At 44.1% G+C, this 26,639-nt stretch overlaps 1 protein-coding gene across 3 annotated transcripts in view; it reads left to right on the top strand.

Annotated features, from left to right (window-relative positions):
* The window catches only part of akt3a (v-akt murine thymoma viral oncogene homolog 3a), a 48,490-nt gene extending 27,454 nt beyond the window's left edge, over window positions 1-21,036 (top strand). For all 3 annotated transcript variants that reach the window (XM_053436605.1, XM_053436608.1, XM_053436607.1), the window contains 11 exons: window positions 1,588-1,699; window positions 4,569-4,713; window positions 5,534-5,665; window positions 5,799-5,864; window positions 6,931-6,999; window positions 9,099-9,221; window positions 10,024-10,152; window positions 15,714-15,928; window positions 16,851-16,938; window positions 17,545-17,647; window positions 18,383-21,036. In XM_053436605.1, coding sequence (XP_053292580.1) covers window positions 1,588-1,699; window positions 4,569-4,713; window positions 5,534-5,665; window positions 5,799-5,864; window positions 6,931-6,999; window positions 9,099-9,221; window positions 10,024-10,152; window positions 15,714-15,928; window positions 16,851-16,938; window positions 17,545-17,647; window positions 18,383-18,468 — 1,268 coding nt within the window. In that variant the 3' untranslated portion in view covers window positions 18,469-21,036. The remainder of the gene's footprint in view (window positions 1-1,587; window positions 1,700-4,568; window positions 4,714-5,533; window positions 5,666-5,798; window positions 5,865-6,930; window positions 7,000-9,098; window positions 9,222-10,023; window positions 10,153-15,713; window positions 15,929-16,850; window positions 16,939-17,544; window positions 17,648-18,382) is intronic.
* The last annotated feature ends 5,603 nt before the right edge of the window (window positions 21,037-26,639 follow it).

Here is a 26,639-nt window from a genome sequence, read left to right on the forward strand (position 1 = left end):
GCTGTGGCAAACAACCCAATTTCAGCTAATGTTCAAACTTCAATATCACTTTGTGTGTGTGTCCAGTATTTTTTGGCATCAACCAAACCTGACCTTGTTTTCTGGCAGCACAGCAGGCCTCGCTCACCAGTCAGGTAGTATCTTCTTTATGCGAGAGTGTGTGTGTGTGTGTGTGTATCTGTGTCTGAGTGTGACTGTACACCAAAACTCTGCTGCGTGCTCGACCCGAGCGGTGTTGTCATTAACCTTCCTGTCTATATTTAGGCTGAGCCATGACGTGCTGTGCAGTGCCACACTTAAACAGAAAGTAATTGGGAGAAGGGATAGCCGGTGACAGGAGGGTAGAGGAGGCGAGTGGAGGGCAAGCGGGAAGGTGATGAGAGAAGGACAGGCGACCAAGAGGGGAACAGAAGATAGAGGAGAGCAGGAGAAGGTGATAGATGTGTAACAAAGAAGTGGGAGAGATGGGACAACAGAAGATGGATCATTTAGCTCTTTTGCATCACCTCTTGTCCCCAGTAACCACACAGACTGCTGGGAGACGATGAAGATGTATTCCCTCCCAGTGCAAACTCACAGGCCCATCTGGCCAAGTGTGTGTACGTTTTTGTGTGTGTGTGCCATATCATACATTTGTGTGATAATGACTAACTGTATTGCCCATTTTCACAGAAATGTGTCTCTTCGGATATATTCACCAGATGTGTACACTCTGCAACACATTATATCTCCTGGCCCAGGAGAGCCACTTTATTTGTGTTATTGTTCGCTGAAGATATTGCTCATGAGAAGCTGTATGTTCTCTTAATGATAATGTTACAAAAAACTTGATATTCGGCATAAACTCATCTGGTTTGAACTTATTCTAATGTAATGAGTAGACTTATGTTATTTCTTATGGGCCATTCTCACAGACAGGGGAATGAGTATGGAATAATGTCTTAGTTTAATTTAAGTGTGACAGTGAGCTAGGATTCTCAACATCAGGGCCCTGAAACGGAAAAAAGCTGAATGGAATTCAACAGTCTGGATTATGGTTAAACCAGTGATGAGTGTAGTGTGAGGGAAACTACTGTGAATGAGTTTAATCAAGTATTGTGTTGTGGTCATATTAGGCTTAATCTGTCCAAGACACATCAGGTGGATATTTTTGATGTATAGAACCATATAAGTATGAAATTGTCTCCCTTTAACTCCACCTAGGAGGTTATGTTTCTATATGTGTGTTTATTTCTCAGTGGGAGTGTTTGAAAAGTACTGAATTTATTTAGACCAAACTTACCAGGTATGGAACCTGGGCCTTAGGAAAAACAAACACATACACATGTACATCTCTTTGATATTACATCAAGACATATTTATGGTTAGGTCTTAGTACAATCTGGTGCAGATCTAGATACTAATTTAGTAATCCAAATACAAAAGCAAGCACAAGCACCTTATGATGTATAATTAAAAACTCCACCTCTTCCCTCTTCTGTTTTATCTTTTTCCTTCCCTCAGATTTAACTTTACGCTAATAAGACAGCAAAAGGTATTTTAAATGTCCCTAATAGACAACACTCTCCCTCTGGCTGCCTGTTTCAGAATGTCAGCTGATGAAGACAGAGAGGCCAAAGCCAAACACCTTCATCATACGCTGCCTCCAGTGGACCACAGTCATCGAGAGGACCTTCCACGTGGACACTCCTGATGAGAGGTCAGTTCCCTGAAGAGCCGCTCGGTGCTGAGAGCATCCTCCAGTCGCTGGCCAGTGAACAATGAGAAGGTCGAGCACTGTGAGAGATCTAATCAACATATTAGACTGAGTCTGCCTAGATTCAAATTAAGATGCTAATGATATCATCTGGCCAGAGGTTTCTTTTTAAGTGAGAAGTAAACTCTAAATTTTTATTTTCCAAACATACTTTAAACTTTTCAGTTTAACTGAAGGACTAATTTATACATCCAAGAAATGTAACTAAGTATTATCCACATTTTACGTTAGAAAAAAACAAGAGAATATTAATAAACATTCTCAACTTTATAGTTTTTAAAAGATCTTGACATTGGACTTAACATTTGTAGGTATATATATGTATATGTATGTATTATGTGGGTAGACGTATCATCAAGGGCAGAGGTATCTCTGAGGAGAGCGTGTGTGTGTGTGTGTGTATGTGTGTGTGTGGGTGTGGGTGTGTGAGGGAAAGAGAGAGGGTGAGAGAGACAGAGTGGAGAGGAGACCTTTCAAGTAGTGTCGGCATAAATTCTCCAGCTGCTCAGTTCCTTTCTGAGAAGCTGAGGTGTTTATCTCCAGAAAATGAACAGCTTTGCCCAGAAGACCACAGATGCTTCTGTGCATCCTTTGAGTTTGTGTGTGTGTGTGTGTGTTTTATCTGTGTGTGTGTGTTGCAGCTGTCTGTCCAAGTTTGTCTATGTTATATGTTGTTTTCTAGTAGTTTTGTCTCTAGATAATCAAATAAAGATTTCGCAGTTAGCTCTCAATTATTTTATGAAGTCACATACTTTATACAAAGAAATATCCAGATGTGTGTGTATTAGAGAGAAAGATATGGGGATCTTTGAAGTTTTGGTGGGTTGGAAAGAAGCGTGTGTGTGTGTGTGTGTGCCACAACTGGGTGTCTGTGGTTCTGTGTGTGTGTGTGTGGGTGTGTGTTACTGTATTTGTTGTACTGTACCAGAGCTGGCGGGACTCCAGCAACCACAGCCCCAACCACGAGCAGAGAGGGTGGCACATGTTGGCATGGTGCCGGATTGTAGGCAGGCCCATTATCTCTCATTAGCAAAAAAAACTCATTATACAAAAAACACTCTCACCAAGAGAGAGAGCATTTATCTGCTGCCTGACCTTGAGAGAGTTCCCACTGCTTTTCATGTAGCCAGACACACACATACACACACTCACAAACACACACACAAACATCATGGGTGCCACAAAGTGAGTGCTCCATTGTCGTAGATGGAGTGTAGTTTGAGTTTGCCCTTGTATTGGAGTGTGTAGGGTACGCTCAGAAGTCTCTGCAGTAGAAAGGGATTCAGATCTTAAAAACACACTGCTCCATTTAGGTTCAGATGGATGTTCTTCCAGATCCTTGAAGGAAACATATGGGCATGTAACTCAAAACAAAACCAAACACACAGGGGTGATCGTTTGAGAGTCAAACAGGTTTCATTATTATGATCTTTTCACAGCTTCCACTGGGTGAGAGTATTTGAAAGTGCAAACTTGTAAATCCCGACTTGCTTCTCCGGACTCCAGAGGATTTCTGAATATTTGAATATGGTCTTTGGATCACCTGAGTTTGGTGGAGCTCTGCATGTGGCACAGGATTAACGCTGTTTGAGTGAAGATTCAAAGGGGAATTCTTTCTGTTCAGTTCAGGCTCGAGGAAACAACTTTAAAATTATATTCAAAATCACAAATGTTATTTAATAAATAAGGAGATTGTCGTTTTACTAAATTAACCAAATTTACGACATCAGAAAACTGATAAAACCCCCAAATAACTTTAACTTAAAGTCTAATTAACTCAGGTCTCTTCTCTTCTCTTCTCTTCTCTTCTCTTCTCTTCTCTTCTCTTCTCTTCTCTTCTCTTCTCTCCTCTTCTCTTCTTTTCTCTTCTCCTGTGTAACAGAGCAGAGGAGAACTTGGTTCTGTTAACAAACCATTATATTCATCATCATTAAATACAGTTAACGTGTCTACACATCATGACGCATGGCTGGCCTTCTGCTACACACACACACACACACACGCACGCACACAAAATAAAACTCACATATTTCCTCTCAACAGATGTTGAACAACACCGCTAATGGAAAGTCAATGGGGAGGAACAATGTTAGCAAACACCAATGCATTGTTCCCTCTAATGCATGGATGTGCGATTGTGCACACACTCACTCACCATCTCTCTCTCTCACACACACACACACACACACACACACACACACACACACACACACACACACACACACACACACACATGCACACACAGACTGGTAGGCATTAGTTCTGCTCCATGATCATTGCTCATTTGGTTGATTCTCCAGTTGACCGTGTTTCCTCTCTGTTGAACAAATAGATGTTTATGTTTATTGAAAACACATTTGCTTCTTTACAAACCTGGTCAAAGAAGTGCACTGACCATCCTACTGGAGAGTCTCTGACCAATATTAGATTTTACACCAGTGTAATATATTGTCACTTGGGCTAGTTTCACTTATGTTATGTGCTCTAGATGGATGTGTATGTGCAAACCTCAATGATATTCAGTAAATTGTGAATCAGTGTTTTATACTTTTGACTTTAAAATTACTAAAATGACTGAATGATAATTAAAAGACTTGCGATTTCACCTTCTTCCTCTTCGTTTGTCATTTTCCTCCTCTTCTTTCTTCTCCTTCTTCTTTTTTCCTCCTCTTCCTATTCCTCCTTTTTCTTCTTCCTTTTAAGGTTTTTTCCTTATCCTCCTCTGTTTGCACTGAAGCACTTTGCTGTTTGTAAAGTTCTGTGTAAATAAAGCTGAGTTGAGTCATAAACTTGTCCCACGCTGTGTGTCCAGAGATGAGTGGACTGACGCCATTCAGATGGTCGCCGACAAGCTGCAGAGACAAGAGGAGGAGAGGATCCAGTGCAGCCCCACCTCCAACATCGACAACATGGTCGAGGAGGAGATGGACATCTCTACCATACAACACAAACGCAAGGTAACACACGACAGCAGATGTGCACACAGACATACAAACACTTAAAATACAGACATTATTCCAGCTGGATTGTTGTCATTCATCACCATATAATGGGTTATTATCGTTGAATACATGCAATTTTTTAAATTGTCCTCTCGGCCACAGGTTTTCAATAAAGAAATATCCACTGTAACAAAAAAGGGGTAAATTGGTTTTCCCAAATTATAGTGATTCCAGCTGTAAAAAGCAGTGATTTGAAATAACTTTTGTAAATGTAGATGTTTATCAAAGGCAAAGGCGACATTTACAAGATATAAAATGTAAAATTAAATACAGCTCGAGTCCCCTGCAGGCAAAAATGTGTCCATTGCACAAAACATTGAAAACTAGATGCTTCAAATGAGATTTCAGATCAGATTAGTGATGTTAACTTGATCAGATTCAATCAGTTCCACTTTCAAATAACACAAATGTAGAATTTTAAATGTATTTTTATATAAAAGTGTTTAGAAGAGCTTTAATGTTTGGCCTTGGAAACATGATTTCTATAATGCACAGGTATTGTAATGACTTTAATCACAATTTGCTATTAATGTCTTAAACTGTGGCGGGCCGCCATTGTCTTATTTTTCCTTCCACCGTTAAATAAGGCCCATCACAAAGACCATACATGTTCCCGGCAGGCAGGCAGGACACGGCCACTTCCCCGAAAGCAGCTGCCTCCACAGATGAATGTAATTCCATGGGAAACAATGATAATATCCCAAATGCAGGAACATGTCGACTGATCAACTTGAAGCAGACAAATCACTGACATTGGTCTTCTGTGTTACCACAGACAATGAGTGACTTCGACTACCTGAAGCTGCTGGGAAAGGGAACGTTTGGCAAAGTGATTCTGGTCCGAGAAAAGGCCAGCGGGAAATATTATGCCATGAAAATCCTGAAAAAAGAAATCATCATAGCCAAGGTCAGTCTTGACACTGCACATCTATGCATCAGTCTTCATATCTGTTTGTGTTGACACTCTGATTGCTCTTCAGCTTCAGCCTTCTTCTTTTGGCTGTTTGATTTTAATGTCTTGTGGTTTTGTGTGTGAACAGGATGAAGTGGCTCACACACTCACAGAGAGCAGAGTACTGAAAAACACCAGACATCCTTTTCTCACCGTGAGTACCTCAAATACACAAAAACAAAAGGTTTGAATACTGATGTACAGAATGTGTGTACATTGTATAGACATCTGTAGGAGTGACTGCACACACACGCACACACGCACAGACACACAAACAAGACAACATATTGATCCTATACATACCTGAGTCTCTTGTGGCTAATTATAAGTGAGACTGCAAATTGTTGTACATTAACTGCTGCATCTGTTACTTTTACACCTTGTCTTTGATGTACACCTACACACATTAGCCTCTGCTCACTCACACACACACACACACACACACACACACACACATACACACACACACACACACACTCGCTCACTGTCTTGAGAGCAATTACAGTTCACATCTGAGTTTACCCCTATCACACCTGCAGCCACAAAGAGATTCAAACCAACTGTTCTTTTGTCTAGCAGCTTTCTCCCTCAAAAGTGAACACACACACACACGCACACACACACACACACACACATACACACAGACACACACACACTTGCTTTGAATAAGCAAATACAGACATAAACCGATCATTCCTGCTGTTTTAGTTAGAATGGGTAAGACTTCTGGCTGTGTGGGAAATGGTTAATTGTGTCACTTCACTGTTCATTTTATTGCGAGTGCATTTAGAAGATGAGTACGTGATTTGTCACTGGGCGAAAATCAAAAAACGATATTTAAAGCTATTCAGGTCGTCAATCGTGAGCAGTGGGTTATGTCTGTGCTGTTACAGAAATAAAAGAGAAGCTATTGTGTCAGTAAATGCATCGAGGTAGTTCACTTCTATTTCCATTGCACAGCTTGATAGTTTTAACACAATACACAGTATACTGTGAGATTGAAAACATTTAATACAATAGGAGAAGAATATTATGAAAAACAAATAGATGGCAGTGGCTTTAATAATGAATTTGTCCACAAAGACGGACAGTACAAATATTAACAGGGGTTGAAACTGTTCACTAAGTACTAAGTGTTCTTTAGTAGCACACACATTAATCTAAAATGTGTTTGTATGAGTTCGTTCAGTGATGGTTTGTGTGTGTGGTTCTCATTTCAGTCGCTGAAGTATTCATTCCAGACTAAAGACCGCCTCTGTTTCGTCATGGAGTATGTGAATGGAGGAGAGGTAAAACACACACACACACACACACATGCACACACACTCACACACACACACACACACACACACACACACACACACACACACACACACACACACACACACACATTATCAATGGGGGGCATGGCTTTTGTCCCCAGTTAGAGAAGCATTCATTGATAAGTGGTCTTTATCATGAAATTTATCCCCTGGAAAGTAGCGTATGACAGTAACACACCAACACACACACACACACACACACACACACACTCACACAAGCACACCCTTTCATGTTGATTTTGTTGTGTGTGGTTACCCAGTCAGTTTAACCACAACTCCACGACATCAACTGACAGAGACGTTCTGCTCTAAGATTCAAACATTGTTATGGTTAAATATTTTCCGGATATAAATTGTATTTTATTGAAAACATCATTCCCTAGTGCTGCTCGTGCCAGTGTTCAACCAAACTACAACACACTGTACTCAGCGTGTGAAGACGGTCTCCTAAACATGTGTCTCTGCTTCTACGTAAAAAGAGTCTCACAGATGAAAACATTGGAACAATTGAGTGTGATTGGACTAAAGCAGCAAAGGAATGTGTAGACGTGCAAACACTCAGGAAGTGACTAAAGTTCCACTGCTCGATTGCTTCCTAACACAGTTAATTCACCAACCAACTGGACGGTCGCTTGCCTCCTCGTCTCTCCTGCTTGTGTCTGTTCACGAACACACCTCTGGGGCAGATATAACCCGAATGACAGTCGGAGACGAAATGAGTTTGGATTCCCCCACTTTTCAATTTCTCTGATATCTAAGTGGGCCGTTTTTGCAATCTTGGTTCATTCCCTCAGTGAAGCTGTCACCTGCTCCCCCTCCCAGTTAGTTAGGCAGTTCAGCCAGCGCCAGGCCCGAGCAAACACACACACACACACACACACGCAGAAAACACCAGCAATCACACAAACGCCTAGACAAACACACACAGCACATTTTTACCTCACCGGACGATTTGTGACCACACATACCACACAAACATGGACACACACAACCCATTACAAACCTGCCTCAGTCACAGCTGCCAGTACACTGATGAAGGCCCACCTGTCGTGTTACCCCCTCCACACACACACACACACACACACACACACACACGAGCCCGCACATCATTTGAGCAAGGTGGTCTGCGAGCATCACTCCAGCGGCCATATGCAAACCTCCCTGAACAATTAATGGGGATATGTGTGCCCCTTGGCCTCATGGGTAATTTGTTCGACTTGACTGTTGCGGCGCAGCAGGCTGGTGTCATTTCGGTGCCACATGTGTAGCAGTGTGACAATGACAACTTGACAACTGACGGCTGGGGAGGGAGAGATAAAGGGAATGTGAGGTGAGTGATAAAAAAAAAAAAGGAAGCAGGACAGAGGAGTAACGAGAGGCAGAGCCACCTGGGGAGAAGAGATGAGTTGTGTTCTCTTTAAAGACGCAACATGAGCCCCGTGCCAAAAACAGAGGGATGGATATGAGAATGAAGTAAATGAAGATGGAGGCTCAAGGGGCAAGGCCAGTTAGGCCACTAATGAGTACTGCACTGGAGGCGGTTGGGATGGGAGGTGGGGTTGGCGGCTGGCGGTGATGGTGGTGGTGGCGGCGGCGGCAGCGGCGGTCGGCCTCTCTTTAACTAGACTGGTGTATTGATTAAACCCTTGATTTGGCCCCCGCTGCCTAACTCCACGCCAACACTGTGCCAACCTAGCCCAGAGGGTAACATGGAAGAGGTATGTGTGTGAGTGTGTGTGTTGAGGGGGGGCTGCTAGATGAGGCGCCAGCTGCCGAGTGCCTCCACCCACCCTCCTACGAGACACCCCCCCCACCCCCCCACCCCCACCCACCCACCCAACCCCTCTCCGCAAGCACCTCTAGCACACGCACCCCGCGCTCACCCTCCCTTCCACAATCTATCATCTCAATATGGTGCGGGCAGCCAGTTTGTGTTGTGCTAATTTCCTCCAATAAATCAGTAATTATTGCTGTGCCGTCCCTGCTGTCTCTCCCCCCTCTCTCTCTCTCTCTCTCTCCCTCTCTCACCCTCTCTTCCTCCCGTATCCTCCCTCCTTCTGCCGCAGCTGTTTTTCCATTTGTCCAGAGAGCGGGTGTTCTCTGAGGAGCGCACGCGCTTCTACGGCGCCGAGATCGTCTCAGCTCTCGACTACCTGCACTCCGCCAAGATTGTGTACCGGGACCTCAAGGTAAACAGAAGCAGAGACAGAGAGGTGGGGGGGGGGTTGGTTCGGGGGCATTGGAAGAGAGTGATCTGATATTTGAGGGGAAAACATTTTTGAAAGCCCCCCCCACATCTCTCATGTTTCCACAGTTTATTTTCATCCAAAAGCAGACGAGCGTCTCAGGGTGTGGTGTAATTAAAGAGAGGGACACAGACATAAAGCTGAGGAGAAGTGTGGAAGGCAGAGGCGGGGGGGAGGGGGGGGGGGGGGGGGGGCTGGTGCTGATGCCACAGAGGTAGAGAGGTAGATGGCTCTGTCTGAGCGTCTGCCTGGCAGCCTTGGCCCCAGTCCCGCTCACAGCAGCCAAGAAAACAGGAAGGAGAAGAAAGCTGACAGAGAGCGAGAAAAAACACTGCAGCCATTAAAATTAAAAGGTTGAGTGGCTCCACTACACGCCTGAAGTTTATGTCCCTCCTCTGCTCGGAGAGTTTGAGCGGCTGAGTGTGTCTACCGTCACCGTGTGGGCTGAAACAAAATGGTGATCCTCACACGTCTGCCTCTGCTCTCTCCTTCAAAGAAGTACAACCTCCACTTCACAGCACACAAAGTATTCCAGTCAGTTACTAGAGTTGAGTCTCCGTCACGATTGATGACAATAAAATATTTTATTTACAACCTTCGACAAAAGGATTCAAACTGGTTCCCAATGAATGCATCACCAGGACTAAAGGTGTCTTTTTCATTTTCCCAGTTTTTCTTTTTAAGATTCTGATGCTACAAGTGGCATGGTGGGAAGTGATGCTGAATATTGTTGTTTCCATTTCAGTTGGAAAACCTGATGCTGGATAAAGACGGCCATGTCAAGATCACTGATTTCGGCCTCTGCAAGGAGGGGATCACAGACGCTGCTACCATGAAGACCTTCTGTGGCACTCCAGAGTACCTAGCCCCAGAGGTACACCCTCTCTATGACCTGTGTTTCTCTACCTTCCCATGTCCTATGTGTCCCTCTATCTTCTTGCTCTTTAATCCATCTCTTCATCTATCCATTATGCTGTACAGTAAGATGTGAGTGTAAGAGCAGGAACAGCCTTGGGGTTCTGTAACACCACCGCCCACCCTCAAGTGAGCTGTGAAGTCTAATGTAAAATATAACATCCCAGCATCTCCTCCACAGTGTTGCACGTTTACATATACATATACATATAAATAAAAGGCAGGTGTAAATGATGAGGGAAGTGAAGGTAACTTTGTGTGCTGTAATGTTAGTTAGTAATGTTGTAAGTTCATACCACTCATCATAAACGTTGTTATGTTGCGTTTCTCCATCACCAGCTTACACACAGTCCACCTGAATATTAGAAAATAACCAAAACTATATATTCATGTGTTCTACTCTATGTAATGTTTATCACAGATGACAGGAGAAAGCCACGACGGATGATGTGAGACCGTGTGTTAAACCACGTGACACTTGTTATGCACAGTAATGACATTCAGTTATTTTATGTACATAAGACTGACTGAGGCTGTGAAGTACATAAAGGCATCTGTGGCCTCCACAGGCAGCCAATCCATTAAACAGTGAATCTGCAGCGCTCAGGGTTCAGGACGGCCCCGGTGAACTGTGGGACTCGTGTTGCCCACCGCACAACACCTGCTTATCCTAACAACAGCCCCGACTGATCAGTGGGACGACTGGGATTATTACTGATCTTTGATAAATGGGCGATAAACGAAGAGGCCTGCAGTCGCTGTATTTGAAATCTTCTTACAGTGGAATTTATGTGTGTACATTTTTTGTTTGCAGAGTTCACCGGCGGAAACATTTCCATAATATCAGGGTGAACTGTAAATATGCAGCTTCTGCGTGTGAACGAGGGTGTTGGGTTGAATTTGGAAAAGGGCACAGCACGGCACAGCGCTCACACAAACACACACACACACACACACACACACGCACAGACACAAGCACACATCATTACATTCTTGTAATAATTTTATTTTCGCAGCCATCCGCTGTCCAGCCATCAGCTCTGCCTCACTCGAAGGCCAGCAGATCAACTGGCGGGAGCGCTGCAGGACTGTGGGTGGTGTAGATGGGAGCGATGGAGATGTGGAGATGAAAGCAGGAGGGGAGAGGCATAGTGTAGATCCCACTTGAAAAAGTATGGAGGACAATTTGGCGCAGCATTTGTGCTTTTTTTTTTTTAGAGTCCCTCCCTTTGCGTGCCAAAAGCTGATTGGAGGCTGTTGGTTATTTTTCACAGGATGTGCGTCTGTGTGCATTTATGTGTGTGTGTGTGTGTGTGTGTGTGCGCGTGTGTGCTGTGTGTGTGGTTGCAGTAGAAAGTGCGGGCTAAAGCGAGGCAGATGGCGGCAGATGGGCGAGGTTGGAGGAAGGTGCTCGGAAAAAACCTGGAAATCTACACCGCCGCCACTCGCCCGCCCGCTCGCTCTGCTCGCCCGCCCGCGTGTAAAAATAACACAGTGTGCTCCGAGCCAAGTTACAGTGATGCAAAGTAGCCGGGATTAAAAAGAGAAAGGGGGGAGCTGGGGGTTGAAGACAGAGGAAGATGAGAAGAGAGGAAAAATATTTCAGGGTTACAGGAGTGAAATTCAGACAGTTCCTGTGTTTGCCGTCAGTGAGAGAGGGCAGATGAGAAGTGTTTGAAGAGGGTCTGTGTCTGCGCAGTGCCTGAAGGAAGACACACAACATAACACGTGAAGTGAATAATGGTGTCGCCGAACTTGTAAAGAATCAGACTGAAGTGTTATTTGTTTGTTGAGAGGATAGTCTGAAATAAAAGAAAAAGATTAACGTGAGCTTAATGAACAACGTGCAGTAGAAGGTCTTCGTGAAAGGATGGAACCGGATCAGAGGAAACACATGCACGTGTTTTCTCTCTGTTTTCTCATATTTCATGTGTTTGACACATTTCGTTGTGGCTGTTTTTTGTTGAAAGTGTTGAAGAGGCTGCATTTGGGATTTTTTCCATTTATTTGGAAGTGTTTGTTTTAATTTTCCTTGTTTCCTTGTATGTTGTATATGTTTGGTATTGTGATTATTCTGTTTTTTATCGTAACTGTTAATGTCTAGTAAAAGCAAGTTATCAGACAGCATTAACCGATTTCCACATAACGACACTTTGGACATAGAAGGTCTGTGTTTGACACCGACAATATGTGAGTGTATGTCCACTGTGAGGTGTGTTTGTGTGTTTGTGTTCCCTGCTGAGTATCTGGGCTGTTACAGCCACGGGGCTGTGTGTGCCCGTCCCATCTCGTCCTGTCCAGGCTGCCAAAGCCCTTGTCCTGTGAACAGCTTCTAGCTGCCACATGGCTGCACCAACAGGGACCAGGGCAGGACAAGACCTTTTCCCTCATGGCTGCTTTTACCAAGACTCCTCCTCCCCTCTCGTCCTATTTATTTGTCCTGTCTTTTTCTTAAATATACACACATAACCACGCATTCTGTACACACACACACACACACACACACACACACACACACACACACACACACACACACTCCCTTGCCTCATGCCTACGGCTGTGGGGCAGCATTCTGGCTCTGTGTGGATTAATCTGCTCCCTGCCTGCAACCGAGCTGCCACCACTTTCTTTGGGCCCAGGACACACACGCACACGCACTCGCACGCACACACACACACACACACACACACACACACACACACACACACACACATACACTCAAGCTTCGTTTACGTTCTTCTACATTCTTATACCTTTCTTGTAAAAGACTCAACACGGGGCACATCACATCCATACATGTAGAAAACCTTTTTGAATTTCATAATCTGCCAGTTAATATGTGTGTGTGTGTGTGTGTGTCTGTGTTTGTTAGTTTGTTAGTGTGTGTTTGTGTGTGTGTGTGTGTGTGCCTCCCTCCCTCCTCAAGCTGCAGGGACTGAAACAACACCAAACATCTCTTAGTTTGCCTCCCTCTCAAAACTTTATGAATTTGATGAGGATGGATAAATATTCCATCTGCCGTGTGCGTGTGTGTCTGTGTGTCTGTGTGTTTGTGTGTTAGTGTGTGTGTGTGTGTGTGTGTACGTGTGAAAGACAGTCTCCCAGCAGTCTAAGCCAGTGTTATCCATCCAGCAGTACCAATCAATAGTATATCTGGAGCTGGCGGCACACTTCATTCCCCCAGCTCTTCTCTGCAGCTGCCAATAGGGTGACCAGCTTCATGCCCGCGCACAAACACACACACAAACAGACACACACAAATAAAATAGCAAACATGTATATCTCTCTCTCTCTCTCACTCCCGTGCGCACGCTGGAGCAGCCGCCTGCATCATTAGCAGTTAAGCGTCAAGTGCACGAGCTCAGTCGGTTAATGATCAAATTTGTGATATTGAGCTGCTGTGGAAACCCACAGGCAGCTGTTTGGTGTTTTCTCTCACCTGGTCTGTTGTATGACAGAACCTCATCTGACACTTATTAGGAGAATCCCTCAGTAATATGTCAGACGAATATGATTCCTGTGCCTACCTGTGGTGACTGTTAATTACAGTCGATCTCTCACAGACTCCAGGGTTAAAGATGCAGCATCAGTGAAACTCTGAATATGTATCAGCGACTGAAACAGTCATTTCTGAGGCTCCTGAGTGGGACATGTTCATCTTTTGTTAAAGCTCAGTTAAAGTAGTCGATAATAATCTGTAGCTATCTTCACCAGGGGGTTATGCTTTTATCTGCACTGGTTTGTCTGTCTGTTCGTCAGTGGGTTTAATAAACCATTAAAATCAGTTGTAGGATGCGTTAGGGGTCAGGAAAGAGAACATATTACATTTTGGTAAAAATACAGAAAAGGGGACAGATCCATTTTTTTTTTTAACTTCCTTTCAGCGGTTCATGGATCTTGAAGATAAAAACCAGCCATGTTGAGGGGACTGATATTTATGTGTGGTTGCAATTTGGTGCAGCTTCAAAGAAAAATCTGGATCTAGTGAATTTGAATGTGGTTTGATGAGAGGACGGTCGGGGCCTTTATGCACAAACCCATCTAGTTATATTTAGACTGGAGAAAGAAAATAAAGTAAATTTATTAATATGCAATAGTTCATTCTCTTTTCACCACGTTTTGTGTGTGAAATGCCAGAAGAAGATATGATTAGTAAATGTGGGTGTTTTGTTATCCTAGGAAATGTTTTTATAAATTGTTTAAATGTATTTCAGAGTACTATCATAAAGATTTCTTATTAAATATCCAAATATGAGATTACATACAGTCAAACCACCACAGCCTCATTTTTGAGACACGACTATTTTAAATGTTAAGGTTAAATTTGATTATGCATTTTCACACCCAGTCAGTGAGATTCCATAAACAAGTCTCTATTGTAGTCGAAGCTATTTGTGTATTTATGACGCCTGTATTATCTTCATCTGCCGCTCATCTCACAGCTAATGACACACATGAGCTCACTGTGCCGTACATTGTTAAATCATTTCGGGGACAATTGCTGTATACTTTTATTGTCTGGTTTTATAATATTTGTGTGAAAAACATGTTTTTTTGTTGCAATTGGTGTGTTGAGTGTCTGTTGGCGTTTGCTCACATCCACCCTGCCTGGTCCATTATTAACAGTGAGTGAGATGTTATTATTATTGGCAAGATGTACAACATATGCTGGTCTGGCTGCTGTCCAACACTGCCTGTCCATCAGTCACACACACACACACACACAAACACACACACACACACACACACACACAGATATGACACTAAAGTTTGGATACACACATAAGAGTATTATGTTGACAAGGGCCTCAACAGCACCTTAAAAAAACCTCAGTGGTCTTCTCATCTTCCTCCCTTTTCCTCGTCTGTCTCACTCTTCCAGAGGTGAAGGAACGGACACATGAGTCGATGAAAGGGAAGGTAAGAAGTAAGAAGACATGATTAGAGGACGGGAAAAGACAGGACAGACGTGAGGGGGGGGAACACACGGTACCTGTGCTCGCCAGCTTGCCCGCCACTGACCCGTGTTGCGGGACGTTTTCTACCTTTTTCACTCAGGGACGCTCCTCACTGTCCCTGCCAGGACAGCATCAGTTTGCCAGGGAGAGCTGGCAGGGACCTGGGGGGGGCATCTGGTGGACCCCGCCAACACACTGACTCCCTTACTGTACCAGGGGCCTCTGAAGACCTGCCATCCCGTGATGTCTGCCTCTGTATGTGTGTGTGTGTGTTTATAGAGAGACGGGCTCGGCCGTCCACACCTCCGCCCCTTGTCATCTGTGCAGCTGCCTCTCTTCATATCACGCAACTTTTACTTTTTTTTTTTTATTTATCCCCTGAGCTAAACGGCATATTGACTCTGTTTGCTGTTTTCTCCTTCATCTGTCTCTTCACCCAGCACCTTGGGCAGCATTCATCGTCCTATAAAAGCAGAATAAAAGCAGATGTCCAATAAAACAAACGGTCCCATTAAAAAAAAAGAGTAAAAGTTGTCTATCTGCGTTTCTCTCCTCTCCTCAGGTCCTGGAGGACAACGACTACGGGCGGGCGGTGGACTGGTGGGGTCTGGGTGTGGTGACGTACGAGATGATGTGCGGCCGCCTGCCGTTCTACAACCAGGACCACGAGAAGCTGTTTGAGCTCATCCTCATGGAGGACATCAAGTTCCCTCGCACTCTGTCGTCCGACGCCAAGTCGCTGCTGTCCGGCCTGCTCATCAAGGACCCCAACAAACGGTGTGTGTGTCCAGGCTTCACTTGTGTCTGTGTGTGTGTGTTGTTGTGTTGAACCACACAGACACAAAAAACAAACTGAATTAACCAGAGAGTTATCCTTCACTATTAAAATCACCTCTTTGTTTTTTTATTTTAGTTTCAAACAACTGAAACAACAAAAAATGCTCCTGACGTGAATACAAATGAAAACACTGTCTCACTTCATTCTGCCAGGTTTATTTACAAGGTCAACACAACCTTCATTAGGGATATGAACAAACATTAGAACAGCTCTATTCACAGCTCTCTGCCAAAGGTAAAGAGAAGATATTAAAAAAAATAATGCAGTGAATAACGTTTATTTATCAATTTCCCTTAGTGGACAGAAACAAAATTCTTCGACTGTCCTTCACCTGTAGAACAGTAGCTCTTCTCCTCGGTACAGGTTGTTCAGTACTCTGGTTCTCTTACCTTAGATTGTTCCAAACATCTCGGAGAACTTGTTTTTCGTTTGAGGGTTTCTTCTGTGTCAGCGTCTTCTGTCTCTTCTTGTAAATCCCACACTGACTCCGAGGAGGCCACACCCTCTGAAGAGGGTTCTGTGGGACTCTGGCTTCAGGGAAACTCTCCTGTGCAGTAGAATAAACCTGGATCTGATGATTCCTCCCTGATGATCTTTATAAACTGTGATGTTCTGCAGGTTTTTTAAGGAAGTTGTTCCACCTTCTCCTAACTGACGGCAATGTTTGTTTCTCATTCACTTAATATTTGACCTGTTTTTTTCTGATTGGATCATTTCCCCACAATCTCTCGATTTAAACCAGCAATAAGCTATTTTTCACCTCTCATCACTTTTATCACTTCGATCACATCCTGTTCTTGTCGGTTTTATATCAAATGTTCCTGTTTGCTTGGTTTATTACATTTCTCTGCTCTTCTCCAGGTTGGGTGGAGGACCAGATGATGCTAAAGAAATAATGAGACACAGCTTCTTCACTGGTGTTGACTGGCAGGACGTCTACGATAAAAAGGTAAAGTTAGGGTTGGGGTCGGAGCAATATTTGTCATAAGGAAAAACAGAATGGTAGAAAATAATCAAACTGTTTTATTTTATTTTTACTGCCCATGTTCATAAATCACAACTTCTCTCATAGGGCTTTTATATATATATATAATAACGTAAAGATGATATGTTATTATTATAACTATATATCTCATACTACGCTCTAATAAAGTAGAACATCTTGGTTCTTCTCCTTTTAGTGGCTTCTATGAGTCATTGCTCGTCCTTTATTTATTTTTGGCGGAATCAACTACCTTGTTAAACATTTTTGAAGAAAGCAAAAAAACGAATTAACTTAATTTACTGAATTAAAATGAATGAATACATTTATTGAATTAAATTTGTTACGCCTTCTCTGCATTCTACACATATACTTAAAAATTGTATTCACTTGTATTATAATCATTATTAGTTATTATGATATTTCAGTTTGGTTCTATTTTCATCAAGTCAAGGAGCTTTTATTTTGTGTTGAGAGACGTCCAGAGTTTGTGTTTAAAGCAGCGGTTCAGTGGATGTAAGCACAGTTCTCTAATCTAACCCCCCCCCCCCCCCCCACACTTCTCCGTCCCAGCTCGTCCCGCCCTTCAAGCCTCAGGTGACGTCGGAGACAGACACCAGATACTTTGACGAGGAGTTCACAGCCCAGACCATCACCGTCACTCCACCAGAGAAATGTGAGTGTCTGCCCGTCTCTCGTCCTCACACATGCTCACGCAGACATATGCCCACGTTACCACTTCGAGGAAAATCTCACTTTGATGATTCTACAGATCCGCAAATATTCTCGGCGACGGGATAAATATAGAAATAAACAGACTGAGGGGGAAATAAGTTTGTCCTCTGGTTGGGACTCTGTGTTTATCGAGTGTTTGTGAGTTAAATATTAAACGTGACTGATACAAAAGCACAACAGATATATATGTTGGGTTAAAACAATCTCTGCAGCACGGAGCACAATCTTAATAAATTATCTGGCTGCACATTAGGTAGATTTAAATCTCTCGAGCAGCTGATAGTGATAAACTCACTTTAATACCTGCAGCTTTATTAAATGAATCATGGCTCCTTCTCTTTCTTCAGTGGAGACATTTCCACTTGAGTTAACTGAGGGGAACAAACACTCAAAAGTGCTGTTGTGTGTTTGTTCAAGTGTCTCTGTAATAGTCCTCAGGGCACATGTGGCTCGTCACAGCCTTTTCAGACACAGATCGCGCTTTTAAAATGCTCAGCGCTGAATTATGCATGAGTGGGACCGACGTGTTTGTGTAAGTTCCACTTTTCTAGGTCACACATCAGTTTGTTAGCGGCAGATTTGCACCTCAAAGAGTCACTTGTTAATTGAATTGTGTTCCGTTCTGAAACAGTCTGGTTTGTCCTCTGAACTCACTCCCGTGTCTTCTCTTCCTTAGTTGACGAGGACGGGATGGACTGTCTGGACAACGAGAGACGGCCACACTTCCCGCAGTTCTCCTACTCGGCCAGCGGGCGGGAATGACCAGTCCGTCACGTGGAGCTGACAGCTGATCTCTGAGGTCATCAGTGTGGGACATAAACAAAGACCCACAGCTTTGGACTGACCCCAAAACAAACAATGACTTGAAGGATCTAGCCCTTCTCCTCCTCTTCTTCACCTCTCTATCCATTAATTTATTCTTATTTTTGTGAATCCATCTCTAGAAAGAAATTCCAGGCAAAATTTCCCTCTGAATCCTGCACTGCATCCCCAGGTGATCCGAGCTGTGATGTGATCACTTACTATGTAATGTCCCTTTAATGACAGGAGCATCACCGGTGGCCTGCTGTGCTTTGACGTATCTGGTTCCCGACAAACGTAAAACAAGCGCCTCTGATCAAGTTAGACGACAGCTGACGGATTTCGTTTTTTAAAAGGAGACGTTTTTTCCGTGGCTTCCATCCGTACGAGGGAGACGCAGCGTTTTAAGTCGTTCGAACCCAAAACTGCCGTTTCCGGTTGTATCTCAGGCTTTTTGCAAACAGATTCTCAGACTCAGCGAGACGCTCGGCTCTGATTTCATGTCCTGACGTAGATAACACATCTGGGATCGACTGAGGCTGCCTGGCGTTGAGGGAACAGTTGTCGCCGACGAGCAGAATCCTGCACACCTCGTGTCAGCGAGCGGGATTCCACTCAGGGTTTTGCTCAGTGCAATTCATTACTATTGTTGCTGCTATTTCAACTACTACTACAACTACTACAGGTACTACTGCTATACTTCTAAAACCCGGTGCTACACTACTAGCTTGATGCTGCAGGTCATTACACAGGCGTCCAGCAACACATCAGCCACCTGTATCCACGTCCATGCTTGTTCAGCTGCAGCACAGACGCTGCCACGACAGGTCTGTAGATCGAGATGATGGGATGTGATGTGATGTGTGTGTGTGTGTGTGTGTGTGTGTGTGAGTGTGTGTGCGAGGTACTATTGTGATTGTCGTCATTGTTATCGGTCTGTGTTGAAGATCGCACCTCAAAGCACAGCAGCTCAGAAGGATGAAGCTCCCAAACCGTGAGCTTTACTACGTTACCCACAATGCAGTGCAAGGTGGCTAATATATCCGGGTATTGCAGAGGTGAAAAAGGAGAGGATGGTTTTAACGACTTGCCCGCCCCCCCAAGTCACTCCCTTCCCCAGAGTTCTTTCTCTTTTATTTATTTCTCAAACAGCTATGAGTCCCTCTGAGGTTCAGTCTCTGTCACAAAAGGGAAAAAAACGTTCTGAAAGGAGCTCAGCGTGGACGACGGAAAGCTTTACTGTGACGTATTGTTCTCACGGCTCTGGGAAGCACACGACTGTGCCTGTGTGTGTCCCTGTGCAGGAAAGGGAAACCACAGCAGACTCACCACAGTGATGAGCAGAGAGAGAGACAGAGTGTGTGTGTGTGTGTACAGGTAAACGGCTCCATGAATGATACAATATGAGATATTTACAAATGTGATATTTTATGAGGTGTCCACGATCGCGAGGTAACTGTCAATCTCCTGTTTCCTGTGACTTCCTCACGAAGGATTTAAAATCAAAGGTTTTGGGTTTACACCAATCACAGCAAAGGCTATAATATATACATGTTCTATTTATTGTTCTACTCATCGGTTTTATATTTAACTTTTTCTATTGTTATGACGTTATCCTAGAGATAATTATTTCTTAGGGCTGAGAGAGAGAAAAAAAAAGAAAAGGCACCTCAAGAAACAAAAATGGCTGAAGAATGTAGGAGGGAAAGCAGATCGCCTTCCTGCTCCATCGTTTATTTTATTGTCTGTTTGTTATTTTCTGACCAAAATGTGACGGGACATGTGGAAGAAGACGAGAGTTTCACTGAGAGCAGATTAAAGAAAGAAGGAAACTTTATCCAAATCCTCCCACGGGTGTCGAGCGTGAAGCTGAATGTCCGCCATCTTTAATCTGGTCACAGGTTCGAGGGCGGGGAAGTTCAGAGAGAGAAAGACGAAGAGGAAGTCGAGTGGGAAATAAATAAACGAGTGCAGCACAGAATGTAAAGCAGGAAGTGAGGAAAGAGTTTCACGACTAAAGTAAAGTTGAGGTGAAGGAGAGCAGGAAGTCGAAGAGGAAGCACGAGAGGGTTCAAAGGTCAGCGTTTGTCAGATCCTCACACGAGACTCTCCTCCATCTTTCAACGTGTCCCGACATTTCTCCGGTCCTGTTTGTCTTTTTGCGATTGTTTTGTCGTCATTGTCTTCCAGTTTGAACCAACAACGATTCTAATCTCCGGGCCGGTTGAGCCACGAGCTCCAAACTTTGACATCCAGCACTTAAATCTGAGATATACTTTTCAAAAATCCAAAAATAGCGTCACGTGGAAGACGACAAAGAGGACGACGGGGGGGGGGAGTACTCTCTTTAGAAAACTGCATTCCACTCTTATTTATGTGAATGTTTTTATGATCGTTGGATAACTTGAATTTCTCTTTTTCTGTTTAATTTATTTGATGTGAGTTTAGCAGTGAGGGGGCGTAGTCGTGTTTCTCTCTGCGGTTTAACTCTTCAGAGACTTTGTTCTAAAATAAATGCCTCCGTTGTTTTGTTTTTTTTCTTTTCTTTACAGATATTATATAAACGACACATTACCCGTTTTCCTGCTGCTCTAATGTCCACATGATTTTACTCTTGCACATCAATTAAATTGCAATTAGCGAAAGGCAAATGCCCCCCCCCCCCCCAACCTGCTGTAGTCCTCTTCTCTCCGCTGCACCAGTCCTGAGTCAAAGTGGCACACAGAACTCTTATGAAAAATACTTTTCTGTGTCTGGCAACAGCGGAAAACAGCCGGACAAGTTCAAAATAAGTAGAAATCCCACCCAGCTGGCACCTTCCACCGGCTCAGGCAGGCGCTCCACAGTATTTGGAAGGATTTCAGCTCTGCTCTGACCCAGGTCTGGAGCGACTGAGGAGTTCTAGCTGCATGTGCACGCTCAACGCCAAAACCACGAGACGCCAGAGTTCATAAAATACCGCTTTGTATCTTTGGCCACAGCACTTTCACATCCATCACTTTTTTACATGATTCAGAGGAATCTGATTCAGCTCTGCTTTGAAAGGAGAATTTTCTCTTTTTTTTAATATTAGCTTTTTTTCATGTTTTTAAGAAAAATTTGGATTTTTTTTTTTAAAGCACATCTCCGCTCCACATACGACCGGCGGCTCTGATGCTGCTCTGATGTCTCGAGTTGAGACACCCTGGTGATTGTGTCTCACCTGCCAGAGACGAGTCAGTGCTGTCCCTGCAGAGACGAGTCAGTGCTGTCCCTGTAGAGACGAGTCAGTGCTGTCCCTGCAGAGTGGGTCAGTGCTGTCCCTGCAGAGTGGGTCAGTGCTGTCCCTGCAGAGACGAGTCAGTGCTGTCCCTGCAGAGTGGGTCAGTGCTGTCCCTGTAGAGACGAGTCAGTGCTGTCCCTGCAGAGTGAGTCAGTGCTGTCCCTGCAGAGACGAGTCAGTGCTGTCCCTGTAGAGACGAGTCAGTGCTGTCCCTGCAGAGACGAGTCAGTGCTGTCCCTGCAGAGACGAGTCAGTGCTGTCCCTGTAGAGACGAGTCAGTGCTGTCCCTGCAGAGACGAGTCAGTGCTGTCCCTGCAGAGTGGGTCAGTGCTGTCCCTGCAGAGTGAGTCAGTGCTGTCCCTGCAGAGTGGGTCAGTGCTGTCCCTGCAGAGTGAGTCAGTGCTGTCCCTGCAGAGCGGGTCCTGAACAAGGCTCAGTGTAAATCCACTGACGCCTCCGGCTCCCTCCTCCATCGAATAGTTTCCCCTCAAACTGTCCTCATTCAACCCTCAACAGATTCACGGTCAGAAGCTGATTCAAAGGTCCGAGACCACGACAGAAGAAATGTTTTCTCCTCCAGCTCCTGTGAGAGAAGGTGGAGTTCAGTGACCCTCCTCATCCCTGTGGGTTTTCACTTTAAGTCTATGAACCAGGCGTGGGCACATGTAACTGTTCTCACCCGACAAGAGGTGGCTGCACTGGAAGAAGAAGAGATTCCTTCTCAGCCTCCTCGCAGCTTCCACTGGTGCGTTTCCTCTTCAAGCTGCTGCTGCTGTTTGTTCATCTATCACACAACAGATCTGACTCCAAGAGCTTCTGAATAATGTGTAGAACTCCTCTAAAAGACCTTCGCTGTTCTGTGGTGAGCTCGTCCGTTGTTAATGAGCCGACGGGCATCAGCCAAAATCACAAACATCTCCGCCCGGCATTTACTGGAGATAAGTAAACGGCTCGAGTGTTTGGAAGGACTTCTGAGAGTGTTTGACCTCATGTCTGCGACATAATCCCCCCCCCCCACAACCCCCGTTCCTCTCTGGTACTAGTCTACTATCATCATGGTTATTAACATGAACAAGCATGGGATGCATTTATTTGTAAACAGCAAACAAAAAGAAAAAACAGCAAACGTACAAATATTAGAAATAAAGGTGTAACAGTTTCCCTCTCATGTCCATGTCCACATGTCCATCTACTGAAGCTTTACAGTCGTGTGGGGCGTTGGTGGACAGCCTCCAGCTGTTCACAGAGCCGGGCGGAGTTTCCCCCGAGGCGCTGGAGTCCGCTCCGGACCTCAGAACCACGTCGGGGGAAGCTCTGCAGATTCCAGGGAGGGGGGTTCACAGAAGAGCAGATCGAACAGCCTTTCTCTGTCCCTCCTGCTGTGAGGACGCAGTGCTGCCGGGATGTGAACACAACGAATTACCATCAACATGAAGCTGTTTTTTTTTACACTGTACATCCTTAGTATTTTTACACATAAAATGTATATGATAGGGATGCACATTATTTTCCTTCTTACGGACAGCTTCAATAAAGCACTATGTCAATCTGCAGCCGTGGTGTCCACTGTTTGCTTCGTGGCTGAAAGATACGATTTGTGACCTCGTGAACTTTCAGCTCAGCTCAAATGAAAATCAGGAAAACTTTTTTAGAAAAACTTTTGCATGAAAATGAAATTCAAAATGTTAAATTTGTCCTGAGGAAAAATAAACACACAGAAACAATCATTTGCCAAATGTAAATAAACTGACAAATTATTTCTCAACTTTGTAAACAATGAAACTTATTGATTGATATGAAGTGAACACAAAGCTCAACAGGATGTTAACGTCTCCCTGCACATCAGCCTGTCAGAACAATAAAGAACAGTTTGATCCGTCAAACAATAAAAACATCTGGATTCAAACACAGGGTTCAAACACATTTGGACCAATGGATTTCCATGAATTTTGAATAACTTTAAACCAAATTTCCATGACCGAATATTTTGTGAAATCTCGCTTTACACACGAAAAAGTGACAAAATGTAGTATTTAAACTAACAATGAGAATTCCAAGGCATACAGTATACCTTAAATGACACAAACCCAAGTACACCTGCTTATATTTGAGCGTATTTCTTTAAAAGCATATGAATTATTTAAAAATCAGCGTAAATGAACGACATGAAAATATGAATATAACAAATTTCCACGACTTTTCCAAAACTTTGGGAATTTTATTTTTTTCCATCACGTTTCCAGGCCTGGAAAAAACACATTTTAAAATTCCATGACTTTTCCAGGTTTTTCCTGACCATAGGAACAGAGCAGCCGAACAGTGGTGGTGATGAAGACGAGGAAACCGGGGAGAGAAGCTGGAGACACAAACACAACATCAGGAAAACTGGAATCTCAACGTCTGACGCTCACAATCAATCGTGACAAAGTACAGACTGTGTGTGTGTTTCATTAAATCCAAACCACTTACTGATTTGATTTCAGTGCAGGGATGTCTTTAAAGAGCTCCTGCAGAGAAAAGACAAATTCATTTAGTCACAGTAAATGATAAATCATGGTAGTAAATTGTCTCTTTGGGTTTAAGATGGAAGGTTGATTTAAATATATCTTAACACGTCACTTTAACCTCTTTGACCTTTTCCAGGCATTTTATTTGTGTTCCTGAAATGAAGGAGACTGATAAAAAGCAGAAGTGAAGTCGACTTGTTTTTTACTCTGATCATTCGATCGTCCGCAGTTTGTTGTCGTGATGTAACGCCGAGCAAACAGTGGTGTGAGAAAGTTGTGCAGTGTTGTGTCATTAGTGGGACGTTCCAATTAGTGTGTCCCCTCTGACACAGCCGCAGACAATCACCTCTTTCACTGGCACACTGGGATTAGGCAGCGTGTGTGTGTGTGTGTGTGTGTGTGTGTGGTGGTGATATCCAGCTGGGGTTTGGGGGTGAGGGTGTATGAATGCTGTGTGTATTCAGTGTGTGTTTGGGGGGTGGGGGGTGGATTGCCTGTTTAGATATTTCCCACCAGCAGCTCCCCTATTATTTCACTCATTCATCCTTTCACTCATTCCCCCTCCCCCCCCTTCGTGTAATGCAGCGGTGAACTCATTTACTCTCTCTCTCTCTCTCTCTCTCTCTCTCTCTCTCTCTCTCTCCCACACACACACACACACACACACAAGTACACAAACACTGTCACACGCACACAAGTACACACACACACAAACTTCTTTCTCTGTCTCTCACACACACACTGTCACACGCACTTCTTTCTCTGTCTCTCTCTGTGTCTCTCACACACACACACACGTACACACACACGCACACACAAGTACACAAACACTGTCACACGCACACAAGTACACACACACACAAACTTCTTTCTCTGTCTCTCACACACACACACTGTCACACGCACTTTTATCTCTGTCTCTCTCTCTCTCTCACACACACAAACACACACACACACACACACTTCTTTATATGTCTCTCTCACACACACACACTGTCACACGCACTTCTTTCTCTCTCTCTCACACACACACACTGTCACACGCACTTCTTTCTCTGTCTATCTCACACACACGTACAAACACACTGTCACACGCACTTCTTTCTCTCTCTCTCACGCACACGTACACACACACACACACTGTCACACGCACTTCTTTCTCTGTCTATCTCACACACACGTACACACACACGTACACACACACTTCTTTCTCTGTCTCTCTCACACAAACACGAAACCCCAACACAAAATCCTATGACTTGTTAAAGTGCTTCGTAATAACTGCATGTACATCAGTGGATAAATATAACAATTGACCAAAACCCTGAAATTAAAAGATAAACTTAGTTTAATTAATAGAGTATTTGTATATTCCTCTAGTGTTTCCATTTAATAAAACATTTTACCGTTGCTTTAATTTTAAATGAACAAATTTACCTTTTTGCAGATCGAGCTTCACTCAAATCATTAGAACAAAGTGAAAAAGTGTTTAAGATCCTACTGCAAATTTTAAGAAAATCAAAAGGTGAAATTTCTCCTTGACAGAAGTGTTCAGACCCTGTGCTGCACATCCAGTTTGGTTCGATTCCCTTTGAAGTGGGTGGAGAACCTGTGGCACATTCAACAGACTGGACCTGGTTCATCTGGACACACGCTTGTTGAAAGGTCAAACGATAGACGACAGAAAGCCTGAACTCTGATCGTGACCTCGGTGAAACTGTGGAGATGGACGAGTCTCTGACTGTCCAGACAAGAGGTTCAGAACTAAAACATGTGGGAAGGGAAGTGAAGTTTCCACAGGGCTTCTCCTCCAGCCTGTGGATCAAAATCAGGATCAGGATCAACACTTGATCACATATAATCTGACCGCTCTCTACTACGAGTAAAATCTCTAAAAAATTGTCATCACTGCTCCATTCAGCTCTGTTAGACATTTTCTTAAAATACTGACACACCTCTGAACACACATTAGACACTGTCTGCTCTCATTGATTTGTGAATACGGGTATATGATAGATGAATCCAGTCTGACGGAGCTCGTTCTCTTCTCTGCAAAAAAGAGCCGAGCTGCTTCTGAGTCCCTCTCGGCCTCTGACCAGGAATCACACGTGAACACCAGAGACAGAGAAGCTTCGGAGAAACCACTGCTCTGCATCTCAACATGGAGTGAATCATCTTCTACTCTGTCCGTCCTGGTTTCAACAGGTTCAGAGGGTGACGAGGCTGCGGGAGTAATGTGTGTGATGAGGAGGAGGAGGAGGAGGAGGAGGAGGAGGAGGATGGGGATGAAGGGAGCTGTGGCTCGGGGCAGAGGGAGACAGAGAGAGGTAGCTGGGGGGGAGACAGATGCCCCTGCCCTGCTG

The sequence above is a fragment of the Pleuronectes platessa genome, chromosome 12 (genome assembly GCF_947347685.1).
Source record: "Pleuronectes platessa chromosome 12, fPlePla1.1, whole genome shotgun sequence".
NCBI lineage: Eukaryota > Metazoa > Chordata > Actinopteri > Pleuronectiformes > Pleuronectidae > Pleuronectes > Pleuronectes platessa.